A 22,573-nucleotide genomic window follows, 5' to 3' on the forward strand; every position below is an offset into this window, starting at 1 on the left:
TGTTCTAATAATTTGCTTATAGTATCACTCTTTATGTCTAAATCATAAACCTGTTTTGACCTTATCTTGGTATAGAATATTAGTTGTTGCTCAATGCCTACTTTCTACCATACTATTTTCTAGTTTTCCCAGCATTTTTAGTCAAAATAGTGAGTTCCCAGGAGCTGGAGGGTTTATCAAACATTAGATTACTTACTATAGTCATTTACTATTATGTCTTGTGAACCTAACCTATTCCATTGACTACTCTTATTTCTTAGCTAGTTCAAATGGTTTTAATGACTGCTGTTTTATAATATAGTATAGCTGGGCCACCTTCATTTGCATTTTTTTCATAAATTCCCTTAAAATTCTCAACCTTTTGTTATTCCAGATGAACATCATTATTTTTTCTAGCTCTGTAAAGTAATTTCTTGGCAGTTTAATTTGCTATGTGGTATTGAATAAGTAGATTAATAAAGACAGAATTGTCATCTTTATTATTTTAGCTCACCCTACTTAGGTACATGTGATATTCTTCCAGTTGATTAGATCTGATTTTATTTCTGTGGAAAGTGTTTTTTAATTGTGTTCATGTGATTCCTGGTGTCCCTGTGATTCATGTGATCTTGGCAGATAGACTCCCAAATATTTTTTATTATATCTACAGATATTTTAAATGAAATTTCTCTTTTTATTTCTTGCTGCTGGACTTTGTTGGTAACATAGAAATGCTGATGATTTATGTGGATTTATTTTGTATCCTACCACTTTTGCTAAAGTTTTTAATTGTTTCTAGTGTTTTTTAGTTTAATTCTCTAGGATTCCCTAAGTATATCATCATACCATCTGCAAAGAGTGATAATTTTTGTCCTTATTACTTACCTACTCTAATTCCTATAAATTTTTTTTTTTTATTGCTAAAGCTAACATTTCTAATACAAGATTAAATAGTAATGGTGATAATGGGTAATAATTGAACCAGCCCTGCATTCCTGGTATAAATCCTACTTAATCATAACATTGCCAGTTTTTAAAACTTTTATTTCTTTCCATATTTTTCTCAAAAAAATGCACGTTGCATTTTACATGGATGAATTGCATATCTAGATCCTGATAAAAGCGAATGAATTTAATGGTGGGCCTTAAGAGTTTCAGAATTCACTTATTAAAAGTGCAAAGCTCTTAAAATAGATGGTAGGTTTTTTTTAAAACAATTATTATGTTTTCTTATAATTCTAACATCCACTGACTCGTTTGGTAAAGAACTCAAGGTTTATTTGAACATGAATAATTCCTATTATGTTGTTGCTACATGCTGTTTCTTGGGGAAAAAAAGTTGGTATTACTGATCCATTGTCAATAGAAATTGGTTTAGATTTTTTCCCCTAGTGTTGGTACATTTTGTTGATAGCAAATATTGTATCACTGGTGGTCTCTTAAATAATATGACATTTATGTAACAAGATCTATTGATAAAAATGCTTTGCTAATCAAATTCTTTATTGATATAGACGATTTTTAAAGTCAATTAGCTCCTTGTATATTATATTGTTTTTACTTAATTTTTCTTTCAGGTCACTATGAAAGGCTTGTATTTTCAACAGAATTCACCAGGAGAAGAAATTTCATTTGTATTTCAAGAAAGGGTAAGAAAAGTTTTACATAGAAAATGAGGTCTTCCTTTTTAAAAAATTCTGAATTTAACAAACATTTAAAAAGATCATTTTCATATTAGAGTACAGCAGATTTATATGTAAACTATGTATCTATTGCATATAGCTTGCTTTTTAAAAAATATATGCAATAAATGCAACATTATTTCAAAGTTTCCTGCTTCTCCTCCTCCTCTTTTCCTGTGCATTTAAAAAAATATTTTAAGAGCCCTTTTTAAAAAGAAATTTTCTATATCCAATAGTCTAATGTTGAATCTAATAGATAATGTATAGGTTTTGTGTAGTAATTAAAAATAATTAAAAGAGTATATTTTTATTATAGGTCAATTTCCTCATAGAGGAGATTAAACGACTTATTTAAAACAACTTCCTTGAAGTATTTTCCTTTAGTAATATTATATTTAAAATAGTACACATATGAAGTACCACATTTTTAATATGTAGATCATACCAATATGTTATAGCATTCATTTTGCTACAACATTACTGTACTATATTCAAATGGATCATATGTTGGAATTACATTGTAGGTGTTATAATAAGGTTTTTCCTAGTATATTCAATAAACAAACTATAGTTTTGGGGTTTTAAAGTGTTTTACATTTTATCTGAACAGCTTGCAAACTTGTATAAATCTTGTATAAAATTCTATAGTAAATTAGATTGTGTATTTGTGAGACTTGTGTTTTTTAAGATTATGCTCATATTTTTCAAAAAATAGTTATTTGTTTTTAGATAGATATATAGTAATAGAAAATACATATTTTTATTTTCCATAATAGAAGCCTTTGACAATCTCATTCATTCTGAATTTTATATAATCAGAATATTAGTCTAACTTGTGACATTCACCAACTTAAATGTCATCCTAAGTACTCTTGATATTTTTTAATATAAAATTTTTTAAAGATTGGACTCATATTAGACTAATAAAAAAGATTTTAGTTCACTTGCATATATAAACAGTTATGAAATAACTAAAAGGTAATAAAAATTAGGCTAATTTTAAAATTTTCTAATGGTAATTATTCAATGAGGAAGGTGTTCAATAATTAAATGAGAAATCTTTTTTGCCATTGTGATAAATTATATTTAGACTGAAATATGAAGAAGAATTCATGATGGCAGACTCTCAAAGTTTAATTTGTACCTGAGTTCAATTAATATGGTAAAAAGTTCAAGGAAATTCATTAGGGAAAAGACATTAAATAAGGTACTTTAAAAAAGCAATGGGCATAATAGCTACAAACAAAAGACTGCTTTTGCATTAAAAAGATGGAAGATAAACTTTAAATTTTTTATTTTTTGTTACATGACTTTACTCTCCATGATTTAGCATTTAATATTTTTAAATCCTTTTTCTTTACAAAAATTATTGGGTTATTAAACTCCTTACTACAATATTAGAGTCAGCTGGAATACCCTTTTAAAAACTTCCCCCCAAATTATGTTAGTGAGATAAAATTCTATTAATATCTCTTCAGGCCTACATTGTGTATTCAATTTTGTGTAGATTAGTTTTTCCAGCATATGAAATTACTATTCACTTTTTGATCTCACTAATGAGTGACTTTATTTTTCTGACTTTAGGAAAGGTTTGTTTATGTACAACAATTCTCATACTATTCTATATAAATTTTGCTTAGGAAAATCTTCCTGATATAAAGGATAACTATGTAAAACTTCAAGTGAAAGCTTGTGCTCTAAGCTGGATAAATATAAAGGTATGTGGTATTCCTCTATTTTAACTAAAAATTAAATAAAAATGTCATGTTTATTTTACCAACTCCTTTTAGCCCTAACATTGAAAATATATTCAAAAGAACAAATTGCAGCTTACCTCATAATTTTTAACAAAAATATTTTTATAGCACGCATGTTCTACTAGGCAGGTAGGCCCAAACATCCTAAATTTTAAGACCTTGTGACCAAACTTCTAGACAATGTTTGGAATCCACTTGAGGATTCACTTTTTGAAAATACATATTTTTCATGAAAGCTGAGAGCTACCATCAGTAGATTTATATTAATGATATAAAGCCAAAATCAAAATTGAGATGTATCCTGATTTAATGCATTTCCAGAGATCTTAAGAATGATGTAATATGTTTAAAAACTCAGTATTATGATAATTTGGTCAGAATTGATGAACAATTAGCAATCAGTTCACAAATCTGGCTACTTTTTGTATAGAAATAAAGTTGATTAAACTTTTAAAACTGATTTTCTAATTATTGATAAAAATATATATTTTTACTGGTTAACAATACTACCAGTGTTATCAATTTTTTAAAAATTTCTGATCTTGGCCCACAATCAAAAAATTGTAATCCCCTGCCTTAAAGTAGCATCTGGCTGTTATGCTCAGCAAAGAAGAAGAACTAGCCTGTTCACTTATTGTTCATTAGTGTATACTTTTATTCTTATGGCTATGTATGTTATATGTTTGTTTACTTGAAGTGTTTTATCTTAATCAGAATTGTTGTCTTTGAAACTGATTATAAGTTTTACTTTCTGAAGTAGAACAACATTTACTAAGTACCTTTAATAAAGGCATATTTATTTATTTGTTTGTTTACACAGCATATGCATGGATAATTTTTCCAACATTGACCCTTGTAAAACCTTCTGTTTCAAATTTTCCCCTCTTTCCTTCTAACCCCTCCCCTAGCTGACAGGTAGTTCAATACATGTTAAATATATTGAAATACATGTTAAATCCAATATATGTATACATATTTATACAGTTATCTTGCTGCACAAGAAAAATGCAATCAAGAAGGAAGGAAAAGGAAAATTGAGAAAGAAAACAAAATGCAAGCAAATAACAAAGAGAGTGAGAATGCTATGTTGTGGTCCACACTCAGTTCCCATGTTCCTCTCTCTGGGTGTAGATAGCTCTCTTCATCACTAAACAATTGGAACTGGTTTGAATCCTCTCATTGTTGAAGAAAGCCATGTCCATCAGATTTGATCATCATATAGTCTTCTTGTTGCCATGTATAATAATCTGGTTCTGCTCATTTCACTCAGCATCAGTTCATGTAAGCCTCTCCAAGCCATTCTGAAATCATCCTGCTGGTTGTTTCTTACAGAAGAGTAATATTCCACAACCATATTCATATACCATATACCATTCATATACCATAACTTATTCAGCCATTATCCAGTTGATAGGCATCCATTCAGTTTCCAGTTTCTTGCTACTACAAAGAGGGCTCCCACAAACATTTTTGCACATGTGGGTCCTTTTCCCAATAAAGGGATATTTCTTAGGTAAAAAAGCATTTTAAAAATATAGTATAAACAATAACTTAATGAATTCCCTAATATTTTTCTGTGCTAGGGATATTAAGCATTAGTCCTTAAATGTGATACGTGATGTATCCTTCCTCCACCCCTGCACTTTTTATGCCCATTATATGGATATATATATATATATAATTTCTATAAGACCCAACTATTCATTTATCTTGAAATACTTAGGAAATCCAGCTTAAATTTTATTGTGCCAAAAAAAGACATTTGTTTAATGACATCTTCTTCAAAGAACATTGAACACCAAAAGGAACACTAAAATCTTCTGATCCAATTTACTCCTTATTAAGAAACCCTTGTAGTAAACTCCAGACTGGTGAACCTTTGCATGAATACCTTGCATCCTCATTTTCCTTACCCTTGAGTCTACAGCTTCTAGCTACTTTTACGATTCCTTCTTTCAATGGCCAACTAAACCCAACCCATCTCCTTAATGTTCCACTTGACAGCATCTCAAATAGTGGAGGACAATCTTATGTTCCAGCAATGTCTTTTGTCTAAACTTTCAAGTTCCTTCCAGCCAGTCCTTAACTCCTATCCCGGTTTTCTCTTCTAGTCATCTTCTAGCTTGTCCTTCTCTTTCATAAAGTGTGGTGTCCAAAACTGAACACATTGTTCTCAATGTGGCCTAGCCTTTCTGTGGGTCTAGGCTGGACTTCATGACTTTTCTGCTTTAGCCTGAGCTACATTAGCTTTCCTAACTTTCATGTTCTACTTTACACTCATATTGAGTTTTTAGTTCACTAAAACTTCCAGATGTTTTTATAGAAACCCTAAATTTCCCCATGTCCCTTCCTTCACTCTCATATAATGCTATGGATTTTTTTATTTTTATTTTTTTTTTTTTTGCTGAGGCAATTGGGGTTAAGTGACTTGCCCAGGGTCACACAGCTAGACAGTATCTGAGATCAGATTTGAACTCGGGTCCTCCTGACTTCAGGGCTGGTGCTCTATCCACTGCGCCACCTAGCTGCCCCTAATGCTATGGATTTTTAAAGCCTAAAATATTATCTTAGCCACTTGTTAGCCTTTTGACTCTGGGCAAATCACTTAACCTCTCTCAGGTTGTTTCCTCATCTACAAAATGAAGATAACAATAGCAATAATAATAGTAATAAAATAGTCCTTATGCTCAACAAGCTTACTTTCTACTTAGAGCATACAACATATATATAACATAAGGCAACTTGAAGGAAACAACATTAACATGAGGATGCCTGGCATATCACTAGGTTTAATACCCCTCCTGGGCTTTATCAATTCTTGACATAGTCCTTGTAAGAGCATGCTGTATGTTTATGTTCTTACTCTATTATTTGTATTTTTTTTTAAATTCTGAATTGGCGTTGAATTTCCTGTTAATTTAAAGCTAACAGTAAGCAGCTGTGACTTTTTCTTCTCTTTAGAAATGTCTGCCTCTCTTTTTAGAATTTGATCATTGAGAACTGTCTATCCTCCTTGAGGTCACTTTTTAGAAAAAGATTAGTCTGTTGGATCCTACTTGATTTACAAGTCACTTTACAAATATTATCTCTCCACAGCCTTCTGAGGTATATACAGTTATTGGCTCTATTTTGCAGATAATGAAATTGAGGCTCAGGGCAGAGGTTGTGATGCAGTGGATACAGCACCAGCCCTGAAGTCAGGTAGACCTGAATTCAAATCTGGCCTCAGACTTAACTGAGTCTTCCTTAACACTTCCTAGCTTTGTGATCTTGGGCAAGTCACTTAATCCCAATTACCTCAGCCAAAAAAAAAAAAAGAAAGAAAGAAATTGAGGCTGAAAAGAGAATAAGTGGCTTGCTCAGAGTCACCCAGCATCAAGTGTCTGAAACAGGCTTTTAATTCAGATCATTCTAATTCCATTTCTAAGTGTTCTATTACCCAAGTGGTTTCTCATATCATGAATTCCAGGAGGGAGATTCTTGGGATGTCTTTTTCAGCAATCAGTTCCTTCTTATTGGTTCAGAAACATCAGGTCTGATACAGCAATTCCCTTTGTCCCTTCTCCTACTTTTTCAAATAATAAAATCTCAGATGTATTAATTGCTCTGCTTTTGGCAGACTGAGAGTGCCAACAAATTTCTGGATAATTTAAAGTCTTATGATGCTATAATATAATAGTGCCAGGGTAGTGCTGTTTTTCATACTCCTGTTTGAATTCCTCCTGTTATCTAGCTAGTTTCTTTTATAAAGCCCTCTAATAATATTTTTTCTGTTGAACATCACCCCAAGGCCCTTCCCCATGTTTTTCCCCAGAGTAAATATTCTTGTTATAAATATTATTCTACCTACGCTTTTGTTAATTTTGTCTCTTTGAATTAAGCATACCCTTCCAAAATTTCAGTAATTAATAAATACTAGTCCTAGTAATATTAAGGAGATCAAATTTGCTTTCTTTTATTAGTGTCTCAAGTTCATCCTGTGAATTGTCTAAACTTTCAGGATTTCTATGTATCTGAAGCCATGGATTTGTTTATTTTCCTTTGAGGGGCTCTCTCCCACAAATGTCTGGCCTTTTCTTCTGCTCTTTCCCTTATATCTTGACTGTCCTAGCCACTATACCAAGTTCATCAGTATATGTAGACAGTTGGTCTTTCCTTCTCCCTTACTTTTTTTTGCTGAGGCAATTGGGGTTAAGTGACTTGCCCAGGGTCACACAGCTAAGAAGTGTTAAGTATCTGAGGTCAGATTTGAACTAACATGCTCCTGACTTCAGGGCTGGTGCTCTATTCACTGTACCACCTAGCTGTCCCTTCTCCTTTTTTGAGTGGTTTTCCTGGACCCACATTAAAAGCTTGTCATTTCTTTGTTTTAAGTCTTTAATCAAGAATCCATATTCCATTCTTAGCTATGCCTTTCCCTTCTTATTTCTCGACTTTCTATTTGGAAGAAGAAATGATAATAATAGTAGTAATAATAATAATTATAATAGTAATAGATGATATGTATATTTAAGATTTGCCAAACACTTTACACATTATTTTAATTGATATTGACAACAGTTCTGTTAGTCATTTGCTATTATTGTGCCCATTTTAGGAGAGTACTAAGACTCAGTGACTTCTAATGAAAATGTTCCTGAAATGTGCTTTCAGATATATGCTATGTTGAACAAAAAATTTAAATGAATTTCTTTTTTTTCTTTTTTTAATGGGAACTTGTTTTAGCATTGCTAATCTTTTTTGTACCCCTGCATAGTGATTTCTTTTCTTCTAAAATGTTTGTTTTCCATTGCATAAAAACATATTGTAAAATCATTTTCTGTTGCCTTAATCTGGGATGGAAGCCTCTTAATTCTAAAAATGGGATCGTATTTAATTTTTTAATCTTTGCTAATTTTGACGGGATAGACTAGAATTTATTCCAGATAGGGAAATTCTTAACTGTTATTATGATTTAGCTTTTATCAGAAATGAAACTGGAAAAGGAATTTTTTCCTGTTGGGAGAGAAATTGCTGGAGTTGTACTAGAGGGTAAGTTTACCAATATAAGTACAGCAGTTATATATTTTAGAAAAAAATTAAAATTCATTAATTGAATCTCAGCCAAAGATAATTTGAAGTGAATAACAGTAGAGTATAAGAATCTTTGTTTATCTTGGCAATAAAATCATCATCTTCATTTATTTTATTATGGAGAAGTTAAGTCCTTACTAGTTGGTTATAAATGAAACTACTTATAACACTCAAATATAAAATGCTGAAATGTAAGTAAAATCTTTTTCTTTTTTGCAAATGAAACTTCTCTTCCCTGGCATTATGCATTTGAAGTCATATGTACAATGAAATAAATATTTTGTGATTATACAATTAGTATCACAAATAATGAAATATATAGAATAAAATGAAAGTTTCCCTTGGGCAGCAAACATTTATTAAGTGCTTATTATGTGCCAGACACTATGCTCAATACTGGATATACAAAGAAAGTAAAAGACATGGTCCTTTTCCTCAAAAAGTTTACATTTTAAAGAGAGAAACAACATACAGTGGATTAATATAGAAATATATGTGTGTGTGTATATGTTTACATATATATGTTATGTGTGTGCAGATACATATACATAAGCATATATACATATATATTTTGAGGAGGGAGAATGATTGGACAAAGCTTATTGCAAAAAAGGAGGTCAGAGAAGCCAGTTAAGTGGAGTTGAGGAGGGAAAGTGTTCCAGACAATTGAGGACAGCCCATGAAAATTGACAGATGGAATGATCAACAAGTAAACCAATGTTGCTGAATTTTGTATAGTGCGTGAGAGTGTGTAAAGAAGATGGATAGATAGAAAAGAACCAGATTGTGAAGAACTTTAAAAGCCAAACACAGGATCTTAATGTTTTATCTTTGAGAATATAGGGAGCTATTAGAGTTTATTGAATGCAGGAATAATGACAGAATCACGACTGTGATTTTTAGGTTTATAGGGATGGTATCAGCAAAGGCTTCATAGATGAAGTGGTTCCTGAGACAGACCTTCAAGAATAAAAAGTTTCACAATCAAAGATTGAGGAAATTGTATTAAAGATATATAATAGATGTCTGGCATTTTTTAAAAAAAAGGTAAGAAAAAAAAAGTTGGGTTTATGATGAATATCATTTAGGTATAGTGTACACACATTAAAAAAATGATGAAATAAAGCTAGAAAGCTGGGTCAGAATCAGATTGTGAAGTGTCCTGGCCAAAGAACTGACAAAACCTTGCAGTGCTTGTTTTTTAAGCTGATAATTTTGTATTGCCCATGAATGATGTTGTAAATATATCCAGATGGCAATGGAGTACAACAGAAAGAGCATAGGATTTGGCATCAGGTCTTGGATTTGAACCTCAGCCCTGCCTCTACTATGTAACTGTTAGCATGTCACTTAACTTTTTGTGCTTCAGTTTATTCATCTGTCAAGTAAATAAGTTAGATTTTTAAATCCCTTCTACTACTCTGATCATTTACCAACCTTTGAATTACTTTCATAATTCTCCTTGACTTTGGTATCTGGAATAGATATGTCTTCCTTTCTCTCCCTTTCCCTGATATCATTCTTGGCAACTTCAGTATGAATACATGAATGTTGACTCTGCTTCCAATACTGTCCTCATATCTTTAACTCCTTCAACTAACTGTTAACACTATCTTTATACTCCTTAAGTTTATTTTTTAAGAAGTTCTCTTTTTTCATTTCTCCATTTCTATTTTTTGAGGAGGAGTTTTTTTTTCCCCCATTTCACCAAATTTATTTTTTAAGGAGTTATTTTCTTCTGTTTCCTTTTCTAAGCTATTGGTTCTTTTCCCCACCTTTCATACTTCTGCATAGCACTCATTTCTTTTTTTCATTTTTTTTTTCGATTTTTCTTTAAAGATTCTTTTTGAACTCTTCCAAAAGAATTCTTTGAACTGGGGATGAGTTCATATCCTCCTCTGAGATTTCATATGAAAGCATTTTGCCTTTGCTATCCTCTTCTGTTCTAATTTTCTGTGTCTCCATAGTAGCTTTCTATAGTCAGAGCTCTTTTTGCTTTTTTGTTCATTTTTAAAAGTTGAGCTCTATTCCTAGAGCACAGGGGAAACTGTCCCAAGCTCTTTTGAAGGGTTTCAGGAGCTTCTCACTGACTGCCCTGAACTGGGGTAGTGGTGCTGTAGGCTTTCTCACTGTGCTGGTCTCACCTCTTATGCTAGGGTTTGGAGGTTCACAATTTGCCTTCTGTAGTTGCATTGGAAGTCTCACAGCTGGTAGCTGGTCTGTTGATTGACTGACCTTCTAAACCAGAACAGAATAACCCATCCTGCTCTATTTTGGCAAAGAGCTTCCCACTCAAATCCCTACACCATGTTCCCCCCTGCCAATGAGACAAACTTTTGCTGCAGTCCCTCCAAAATAGCTTCAGCTGAAAAATCATTACACTCTGAATGTTTGTGGGTTCTGACGCTCCAAAATCTATTTAGAGGTTTGATCTAACATTGATTCTGAGGGAAGCTGGGAAGAGCTCAATGTCCTGTCTTCTTTCCTCCATCTTGCTCTGCCTGACTCTTTAGGTCCCTATTATTTTCAAATCCGATATAAATTTTTTGTCATTTAAAACCCTTCCCAACCTGGCCCTTATTCTTTAGGCATATTATACATTCCTCCCATTAATGTAGTTTTTGTTTCTTCCAAACTGACCTTCTTACTATATTGCTTATGTGTAACATTACATCTTCTGTGCTTTTGCACAATCTATCTTCCAAATTCAGAATACATGCCTTTCTCACCTCTACCTCTTAGATTCCCCAGTTCCTTCTTTATTCAGCCCAACTACCAACTTCTAAATCAAGCTTTTCTTGGTCTAGCCAACTGTTGGTGCCTTCCCTTCAACTTGCCTTCTAAAAGCCCATGTTTCTTTTGAGAGTAGTAAGGATTATTTCACTTTTGTCTTTGTTTCCACAAAATCAGTAAATGTCTAGCATACTCATTGAATGCTTGATCGCTTGATGCTTCTCATACTCTCTTTTCTTGACATCCATGAAACTAAACTATTATGGTTCTTTTCTATATCATTTTCTCTTTTGCTTGTTCTTCATCTGCTTCCCATCCATTAAATATATCTCTCAATATTCTGTCCTTGTCCTCCTTATTTTGGTATTCTCCTTAGTAAACTCAACTACTTTCTGTCACTTCATTTTCTACTTCTCCTCTCTGCCCCACCTCCCTACTACTCAACCTCTCTTCAGAGCTACTATTTTGAATTTTCATGTTCTCATTGTACTTGAATGGCCTGACAGTCCTTCAAACACAATCTTTCTAAAGCAAAATTTATCATTTTTCCCCCAGAGCCTGCCCTCCTCCCAATTTTTTAATTTCTAAATATCCAGCTTATAACAATCTTGGAGGCATTTTAAACTTCTTCCTCATTTCTTTCATCTAATTAATTTTCCAAATCCAATTAATCCTTTACCTTTCTAATCTATCCCCTGCTCTCAACTACCATTACAAAAACCTTGATTTAGGCTCTTAGCTCTTCTTACCTCCTAATCATTCTTTTCTAATCTATCCATTTCCATTTTTCATACCATTGTCCAAGTTATATTTCTAATTTTCTAGTCATTTCATTCTTCTATTCTGAAATCTTCAACAGCTTTCCTTTCCTGTTGAATTAAATATAAACTTCTGACAGCACTAAAGAGCCTTCATAGATTACCTTTGGACTCTTTTCACCTACTATTCCCTTCATATACATTCTAGCCAGTCCCTTTCTGGTAACCAAACTAGACACTATGATCCATTCCCTGCTTTCTTCTATCTTGTCCTTTTACTATGTATTTCATCATACTCTCTCATATGCTGGAAATCAATTCCCTTCTTTCTCCATTACTCTCCAGTATTCATTGATAAAATTCTTACTTTCCTTGAAGCCTCAACTCAGGGGTTATCTTTTCCATGAAACCTGTTCTGTTTCTTTCCCCTGGTGAAAATGACTATTCCCTCCTATTATTTCTCAGAGCACTTTTACTTTGTACTTATTTCACTTTTCCTTGCATTATACTTATTTGTGTGGCTTTGTAACTCAGCACCTAGTTTTGTACTTTGCAAATGATGGACAATACATGTTATATGAATTAATGAATGATTAAGATCATTCTAAGGTATCATGAACTGGTACCATGCATAAAGTGCAGGAGAATTCAGGAAGACCTGATTTTGAATCTTGCATGAAGGTTTCTAGCTGTGTTACTCTGGGGAAGTCATTTAACCTCTGTTCCTCCGTTTCCTCATTTGTAAAATGATGATACCTACTCCCAGGAATGTTGTAGGGATCAAGCAAAAAAATGCTATATAAATTTTATATATAAATTATATATTATATATATATAAATTTTATAGGTATATAAATTTTAGCTATTATCAGATTTAAATGGATTTTAATATTATGTATCAATTTAATTTATTCATAGTTTAATCTAGTATCATATTATCTCCTCATTTCTACTTATCCTCTAGAAAAGGTGCCATTAAAAAAAAAATCAGCCAATTTAGCAAAGAGGAGAGAATTATCTTGGATCAGTAAATTCTGAATATAGATAGAACTCTATAATATTAGAGAGTAATAGCAGAAGGGAAAGAAAGATGACAGTATATAAAGTACTTAAGACCAGAAGTGGTAGTTGAAGTTTCATTTTTTGGATATCAGCAAAGTGCACAAAATGTAGAAATGAATTTTGTAGCCAGCTTGCTTCAGAGATTCTTAACCTTTTATGTCATTGATCTTTTGGTAGTCTAGTAAAGCCTGTGAATCCCATTTTAGAATGGTTTTTGACTTTATTGAAAGAAACAATTTCAATTTAGATGTTAGTGAAAATAAAGGTGTCATTTTTTTTTCCCCCATAAAAGGTTATGGACCCTTTAAAATCTATCCATGGACTCCTAAGAGTATATCCATTCTGGAGACAGTCAAAGAGCAAGATGACTTTTCTTTCTTTTTTTCCCCCTTAACTTTATAAGGTTTTATATGTAGTTAGAAATTTTGATTAGGCAAAATTCACTATAGGGGAACACATACACAAAATTTTTAAAAATATATAACCCTTAGAAACCATGTTCTTTCTCAAATGTTAATTTCCAGAGATGTCCTTATTCTTGCCATCCTCCGTAATTGTTGTACCTCTTTGATCCAACACATTGAAATTTCTCATATATGTTCTTCTTCAGTCTTCTCTCTAAATCCATATGCTCATAGATCTAGCAGTGATATGACCATCTAGGTCTAAGCTGTCAGAAATATGGGACCCAAATCATATTGAAATATAATTGGGAGATATTTTACAAAATAAATAAAAATACAATAAAAAGATAATGTTACTATGTATTTTTTGAAGTCAGTGTGTGCCCACAGAATCAGGGATCTTTATGTTTTAAAGACCCTCATTTCTCTTTGACTTTGATACTACTAATCTTTTCCAAACACCTCATTTTACACATGTGATAACTTGAGGCCCAGGGTAAAAGGCAGAAACAGGATTTGAAAATGCATTGCCTGTCTTTTGAGCCCAAAGTATTTTCCATTGTACCACTACCCTTTCTCTGGCCTCACTTTCCTTCCTTTTTTTCTCTTGACTCCGGTTAATCAGGTCTCTGCCCTCTGACCCTTAGTTTACTTCTCCTGTCAATATTTATGCCAAGTTACAAAACCAACTATTGGGTTTAGATATTATAGCTATTCCTACTACTTGCCTTCTCTACTTCTGCTTGTGTATTGCTGAATCTGCTCTAAAGTAAATCTTAACAATAACTGTGTTAATTAGTCTTTTACAGATTCATGTTAACTAATCTAAATTTAACCCTTTCTCATCTACGATGTCAATTCTCCTCTTAATATTTTTTACTCTTCCCATTACAGTATTTTAAACTTTCTTTATTTTTCCCCTTTTCTACACCAGCATTTCCTGTCTGTCTTCTACTTTATTGATAAAATAAAGGACATCCATCCATTATGAATTATCACTTGTCAAAGAAAAATATTAATATTAATACAATACATTGCATTTGGGCACCCATCTGTATGAAGTATATTTCAATTTATCGTGTGTGTGTGTGTGTGTGTGTGTGTGTGTGTGTGTGTGTGTGTGTATCTCCAAGGTATTTCTAGCTTGGAAAGAATGATATTCAAACTGGCAAAGTTCCCCATGCCTTCTGACATAACTCACTGCCCCACAAAGATTTCAAGTAACATTTGTAGGAATTTTGAAGAAAATCATAGGTAAAATACAATTATGCATTAATATTCACAACTAACCAGGTTATCATTCCATTCTTTTTGGATATCTCCTTTCTTCCTGGAGTTAAAGAAGATTGCCTTCCTTCCATAGTCCTTATATCGTTCTCCTTTGGAAAATAATGAATTCTAGCAGTCCAATCACTTCTGGTCAACAATTAGAGAGGAGCCTGCTTCTAGCCAGGTCTATAATCTAATTATAACTTCTGGATTGGGAAAGGTAGTAATGTAATTAAAACAAGACTTAAACTTTCTTTAAAAGTTTCATTCCACCCTTAAATCATTTGCCTACGAGAGCCTTTTTCCTCTACTAAGTGACTTTTCCCAACATTTTTCAAAGGTGTTTAGAGTAATATACTATTTATTATTTAATTTTTTTTACTAAAAAGAAGTTTTTAAAATGCTTCCACATTCTTCCTCTTCTATACTTCAGAGTTCTACAACATTCTCTATTCTTTCCTGCTTTACTTCATTCTCTGCCTAGAGATGGTTTCATCCTCCTCCACTCAGTTGCCAAAGTGATTGGTGCTATGTGAGCCCATGTCCATGCCCATGTCATCTACTCCTTAACTCCAGCAGCTCTCTGCCCCCTCACCCAGGTAATTGGGGTTAAGTGACTTGTCTAGGATCACACAGCTAGGAAGTGTTAAGGGTCTGAGATCACATTTGAACTCAGGTGCTCCTGACTTCAAGGCTGGTGTTCTATCTACTGCACCACCTAGCTGCCCTTGCAGCTCTCTCTTAACTCAAGGAGTCAATACAAAGTTCTTGGGAGTGGCATTTAAAACCTTTAGGTCTGGCTTCTTCATATTTTTCTATTAGTTCTACATTTTCTTCCCTTCTAGAGTGACTTTCTTGATGCTACATTAATTAGACTTTCCATTTCCCTCCTTGGTGGCATTTTTGTAGTGATATTCTTGTCCCTCTTTCCCATCTCCCTCCATCAGCTCTTGGTTTTCCTGGTTCTTTGGGGTTAGTCTTCTGGAAAGGGTCTTTTTGGATCTTCTTCCTTGCTTTCTTGTCTCATGCTCTGAGATAATATTTTGTCTACTCTGTATCAAAAATGAATTTAGTCAATTAGGGATTGTCTTCCCCTAGTGCTTAGTTAGTATAGTTCCTGACCATACGAAGCTTGTTTCTTGACTGACTGATAACTGAGCATTCTCTCTCCATGTCCACTGGCTTCCTCCCTGCTAGTTCTGATGTTATTTTCCCTCTTAAACCTCTTGAATGACTCTATTCTGTCCTAAATATCAATAAATGCATCAGTAAACATTTATTAAGCACTTGCTATATACCAGGCACAGTGCAAATGCAAATATAAAGAAGAAAGATAATCCCTGCCCTCAAGAACCTTTATCATGGCAGAAGACAACACACAAAAAGAAGCTGAAAAGCAAAGAATAGAGGGAGGCCAAGGAAGATACTAGAGATGGGGGCATGATGGTTTGAGAGAAGTTTGAAGTAGTACAGCCAGATGAGAAATTAGAATATTAAGATCTCTTCTTCTTTTTTATTTTTTTAAATAACTTTTTATTGATAGAACCCATACCAGGGTAATTTTTTACAGCATTATCCCTTGCGAGGTCTCTTCTTAAAAGGAGGTTTGCAATTAAAGATCTCATCCTTCAGTCAGTGATAAAAGAATACCAAAACTGATGAGATCTTACCAGGTCATGAGGTTATCCCCTTAATGAGCTTCCTAAGGCATAGTTGGAAAAGTTTTCTCCTTAACCTGTCTTCTAAGGAGCTTTATAACTTAGTACTTAGTACCTCCTTATCTCTTCAGGTTTCACCTCCTTTTCTTTGATTCACTCTATGTCAGTGGGACTGAACAACTTTTTGTCCCCCAAATGTTAAGTGTATCATTCTTGTCCTCTATGCATAAAATCTCCTCCCTACCAGTCTTTACCTATTCAATTCCTATTCAAATGCCACTTCCTCCAAAAATCTTCCCTGATCGCTTTGAATGATAAAGATTTTCCTCCTCCATTTCGCATAGCACTTTGTTTAATATAATTACTTTGTAATATTGTGCATTGTAGCTATCTTTATTAGCATCTCACAGCTTTATTTAGCTAGATCCCTTTGAGGGCCTAATCTAAGCTTTTAATCTCTTTGTATTGTGGGCATTGAAGTATTTAATAAATGTTTGTTGATTACCAACCAGTTAAACAGAATTATGCAAATTAACTGATATGATACTAGAGGCTTAACTACTCTGACTTTGTTATGGTATTTATTTTCTGCACACATGTAAGCTACTGCTTATATGCAGATTCTGAATTTGTTATCAAATTTCAAAATGTTTAAATAGCTTCAGAATCTGAAAAAGTAAAGCTTATTTGTCAGGGTTTCTTTATAAAACCAGTCCCTATTATTTTCTTGAAAGACTGGAATTAAAGAAATCTTAGAGGAATGAACCAGATAATAGGGAACTTGATTGGCTTGAGAAGTTCAACAATTTCTTTTGCTTTTTCATATAGTAAAAATCCTTTATCATTTTTGTCCTTCAAAATTCTATCAAAAAGGAAGCTGGGCAGAACTTTAGGAATAAGAAACTAGTTGGCTTGACCCAAAGACTATAAAATAACTAAAATCCAGTAATATCTTGAAATTGTGGTATAAATTGGCCAACATTAACCTTACTAGTTAGGTAATATATAGCAACAAGAAATAGGTAGGATCTTAATGATCTGAATGACTTAACAGATAAAAAGTAATTATCACAGAATGATGTTTACTGTTATGTATTAATGTTTTTCATGTTTCTTTTCTTAAGTTGGAAACAAAGTATCATTCTTTCATCCAGATGATGAAGTAGTAGGTAAGTTTTAGTTCATATTTCTGTTTTTCCATTGTTCTCCTAAAGTATTTTTCTAATTTTAAAAAGTCAGTCTCAATTATTCCTGCTGTGGCAGGGATTGTAGTTTTAAGAAACGTACTAAAAACACACATGCTCACATATGCTCCATCCTATCCCTGTCCTGACTATGCTTCAAGTATGCAACATGAAACCTAGCTGGACATTGGCAGGAAAACCAATTCAGATAATCCACTGGAAGATAACTGTGTTTACTATATTTAGAAGATCCATTCTGCACACTGGAAATGCACCACATTGGGGTGGTGTGTTTTTTTTCTTCCTATTAATCCATACATCTCATTGCAAAAATCTTTTTATAAGATAATCAAAAATGCATTAAAATCTATTTAAATTTTGGTTTTTCTAATAGAAAATATGAGCAATAAGCAATGATTTTTACAAATATTTTCTGCATAACCTTTGAAATTGCTATTTCTCTATCCAAATAAGATGCAAAGAGGCAAGATTTATTCCAAACTCATTTTTTTCAACAGCTAAGTAAAAAAGATTGTTAAATAAAATCTTAGCTATTTTCTTTGTTTTTCCTTGATTATTACTTTTATATTACCTTTTGTGTAATAGTAAAGTTTTGCTTTTTTTCTATTTCCAGTTCCTTTTTTTTATCTTCATTTTTGATGCTATGTGTTCTATTAGTTATTAGTGTATTAGTGACTACATTGGTGAAAAGCACAGAAAGCCACAGAAAGGGGGAATGTTTTTAAGATCCCAACAATAAGGCTCTCCACATTACCTAGAGCAGAATATACCATGTGCATTTGATCTATTTGTAAATTTTCTAGGGGATTGCTCTTACATGCAGAAAAATGTCAATATATCTATTGGAATAATAGCTAAGGTATCCTGTAAAAGAATTATTTTTTTTCCTCTCCACTTTTCTTCTCGTTCCATTTTCTTTTATTTCTATCTTTGTTTTTATCCCATAGAAAGGCTCTATCTAACAAGAATTGTTGTTGTTTTTTTTAACCTACAACAAAAAGAAACCCAGATGAGTAGAGGGAAAAGGGGAGAAAGAGAAGGAGTTAAAATTCTAGATAAGTAAAATAACTTATTATCTTTTTTTTAATTAAAGCCTATAGCCTCATAAATATATAGAGAATTGACTCTAATTTATAAAAAATCAAGGATTCTCCAATTGATAAATGGTCAAAGGATATGAACAGACAATTCTCAAGACGAAGAAATTGGAACTATATCTAGCCATATGAAAAGATTCTCCAAGTCATTATTAATCAGAGAAATGCAAATTAAGACAACTCTGAGAAACCAATTACACACCTGTCAGACTGGCTAGAATGATAGGGAAAGATAATGCAGAATGTTGGAGGGGATGTGGGAAAAGAGAGGGACACTAGTACATTGTTGGTGGGATTGTGAATACATCCAGCTATTCTGGAAAGCAATTTGAAACTATGCTCAAAAAGTTATCAAACTGTGCATACTCTTTGACCCAGCAGTGTTACTATTGGGCTTATATCCCAAAGAAATACTAAAGAAGGGAAAGGGACCTGTATGTGCCAAAATGTTTGTGGCAGCCCTTTTTGTAGTGGCTAGAAGCTGGAAAATGAATGGATGCCCATCAGTTGGAGAATGGCTGGATAAATTATGGCATGTGAATAATATGGAATATTATTGTTCGGTGAGAAACGACCAACAGGATGATTTCAGAAAGGCCTAGAGAGACTTACAGGAACTGATGCTAGAGTGAAATGAGCAGGACCAGGAGATCATTATATACTTCAACAACAATACTATATGATGATCGATTCTGATGGACCTGGCCATCTTTAGCTATGAGATGAACCAAATCAGTTCTAATGGAGTAGTAATGAACTGAACCAGCTGCACCCAGCGAAAGAACACTGGAAGATGACTAAGAACCATTACATCTAATTCCCAATCCCTATATTTTTGCCTGCCAGCATTTTTGATTTCCTTCACAAGCTAACTGTACAATATTTCAGAGTCTTGATTCTTTTTGTACAGCAAAATAATGGTTTGAACATGTGTACTTATTTTGTATTTAATTTATATACTCTAATATATTTAACATATGTTGGTCATCCTGCCATCTAGGGGAGGCGGTAAGGGGAAGGAGGGGAAAAATTGGAACAAAAGGTTTGACAGTTGTCAGTGCTGTAAAATTACCCATGCATATAATTTGTAAACATAAAGCTATTAAAATAAAAAAAATAAAAAATAAAGTCTATATAACCCCAATGGCAATTCTTCAGAACAAACATGAAACCCTTTGGCAGCAATCACTTTCTACTAATCTTTCATTTAAAAGAAACAAAGATAATAATAAGGAACATTACATTTGGGTGTGTGTTTCTGATTTAACTTTTTTTTTTTTTTTAAAGGAATTTTGCCACTGGATTCTGAAGAATCTGGTCTCTGTGAAATTGTTAGAATACATGAGCATTATTTGGGTATGTTACAATCCAGCCTTTTCTAAGGTCATATTAATCTTGTCTTTATTCATATGTAATAGGTAATTGTTACTTTATTTTCATTATATCTACTCAGTTTATTCTTAAGAAATGAAATAATGTAATCCATGAATGTATTTTCCAACTAAACTTTGTGAAAAGCTCTTTAAGTTTTATTTTCTAGGACCATTGATTCATCACTTTAAATGATAACTAATAAGCTTCTACTTTTTCCCAAAGTTTAATATATATTTTAGGCTTTTTACCTCGACGTAATTTGAAGTAAAAATAAAATTAACAACAACTCTTGGCATATCTGAAATTGGAAAGAATGTTTGAATACTATATGTACTAATCCTTGATTTCCATTGTTAATATATTTAGGATATACTGGTAGTGTTTATTTTTAAATAAAAATGAATTATTTTTAAATGTTTACAACATTTGGTTCTATTACTTTGATATATTATCTCCTAATTGTTTAAATAAAAGTGGCTATAGTTTCTAATTCAAACTAGGCTAACATTTTAATATATAACTAAGAATGATTTGTAATTTATAGATTTTTAATACATGGTTTAATACTTTTTTTAAAAATTTTTTTTGCTATATCATAGAGGTTAGCAATTTCTTTTGCAATATTTTTTGCATTCTTTGTTTTAACAGGTTTTTTTTTTAATAGTAAAAAAACAAACAAAAAAGAATAGCCCACTTTTTGGAATTGATACACCTTTCAAATTGAGGATGTTCAAATCATTTTATGTTATTGTTCTTAAAATTTTCTTAATTTTAGCATTTTATCATTATTATGATTTCAATAAAGAGGAAGGAATCACATTTAATTTTAAAATTAAATTCACAATTTTTTAAATGTTTCTACAGCTGTTAAACTATGGACAAATTGGTCACATAGAAACTCCTACAAATCTGAATTCTGCAAATATAATTATATAGGCATTATACCTAGTTATATAGCCAAAAATCTTGTTAGCATTTATTACTTAATAAAAGGCAAATTCTCAGTCTCTTTGTAGTAAAAACAACAACAAAAAACTTTTAGTTTTTTTTATCTATGTTCTTCTAAATGCCACTAAATATGGTTTCTATGAAACATATTTAGTTATTAAGTACTGGTTTTTTACTTAGAATTATTAGCATTTCGTTTATACAGTGTGGTAGAATAGAAAAATTTTAGAAGACAAAGGCCCTTGGTTCTAATCCCTGCTCTGCCATATACTACCATTATAACTTTGACAAGTCTTTTAATATTTATGGGTAAGAGAAAATCTCAATTTTTTCATCTGTCAAATAAGATTTTTTGGACTCATTTACCTATAAGATCTTTTCAAGTTCTAAATCTATGATCCTATATGACTATTATATTGTTATAGAAAAAACTATTAATGTTTAATAAGATAGAAACTTTTGATTATTTCTGAATTATTCATAATTATGTATAATGGAGTAGATGAAAAGCAGAATTAATTTCATTACAGTATTCTAACCCTTACTTAAGACAATTGCCTTATAATAAAATGCCTTTTGTAGTTTCCTTTTGAATTAATTTCCTTTCAACTAATGTACCCTAAGATAAATTCAAAAGGCATTAAACAAAAGTTATAAATGTGCCTTGTTATAAAGAAATAATATGCCAAACTTTCCACAATGATTTATAAAATGCGGAATTAGTTTAATATGCATTATCTGAAAATAAATACCTACTAAAATGGCAGTTCTCATTCTCAGTGTTATGTTTCCCTTTCCATGTTTCATGTTACTTTAATCTGTCATTTCACAGTTCACTCAAAAAGTAGCCAGTTTGAAATAGTGTAAAGTGTGCTGGCTTGGTAGTCAAAAGATGTTAGGTATTAATGAGACCTACCATTTCCAAATTACAGTAAGCAAAAGCACATATTGAGCCTAGTGTATAGCACTGTGGCTGCCATTTCCTTAGCTTTTGTATATGAAGTTATTTTAGATATTTCTTGCTATTACGTAGAAGAAAAACCTAAGAGATCATCTTTTTCAAATTTTTTTTGCTACTTAAACTGTTTTCTAAAATAAGCTGTTTTTCTTTTTAGGCATTTTTTAGAAAAAAAGTAACCTTCACAACTTTCCTCTGTAATTTGCTTGCAATATACATACATAAGTATTTAACATTTTCACATGTGTATACACACACACACACACACACATTTGTCTGGATTGTAATTTCACCAGAATGAGATGTGAGGCAGCTAAATGATATAGTGAAATGCATACTAGATCTGGAAGATCTAAAATCCGAATAGTGACTGATACTTACTAGCTGATTTATCTCAGTTGAGTCATTTAACCTTTCTGTGTCTCAATTTCCTTGCCTGTAAAATAAAGGAATTGGATCTGATGGCCACTAGAGTCTGTGATTCTGTAAAATTCCTTTTATCCAAACAGATCAGTGCTTATCTTTAACTTAACAATCTTAGAAAGCTCTCAGGGGCACATAGCTAGCATATATCAGAAGCAGCACTGAAAGCCAGGGCTTCCTGACTCGAAGGACA

General features: G+C 32.4%; 1 protein-coding gene across 9 annotated transcripts in view; it reads left to right on the forward strand.

Moving 5' to 3' along the window:
- The window catches only part of CRYZL1 (crystallin zeta like 1), a 60,994-nt gene that overhangs the window by 19,676 nt on the left and 18,745 nt on the right, over positions 1–22,573 (forward strand). For all 9 annotated transcript variants that reach the window (XM_051984930.1, XM_051984927.1, XM_051984932.1 and 6 more), the window contains 5 exons: positions 1,557–1,628; positions 3,302–3,379; positions 8,377–8,449; positions 17,500–17,544; positions 19,965–20,033. In XM_051984930.1, coding sequence (XP_051840890.1) covers positions 1,563–1,628; positions 3,302–3,379; positions 8,377–8,449; positions 17,500–17,544; positions 19,965–20,033 — 331 coding nt within the window. In that variant the 5' untranslated portion in view covers positions 1,557–1,562. The remainder of the gene's footprint in view (positions 1–1,556; positions 1,629–3,301; positions 3,380–8,376; positions 8,450–17,499; positions 17,545–19,964; positions 20,034–22,573) is intronic.

Source organism: Antechinus flavipes, chromosome 3, assembly GCF_016432865.1.
Source record: "Antechinus flavipes isolate AdamAnt ecotype Samford, QLD, Australia chromosome 3, AdamAnt_v2, whole genome shotgun sequence".
Classification (NCBI taxonomy): domain Eukaryota; kingdom Metazoa; phylum Chordata; class Mammalia; order Dasyuromorphia; family Dasyuridae; genus Antechinus; species Antechinus flavipes.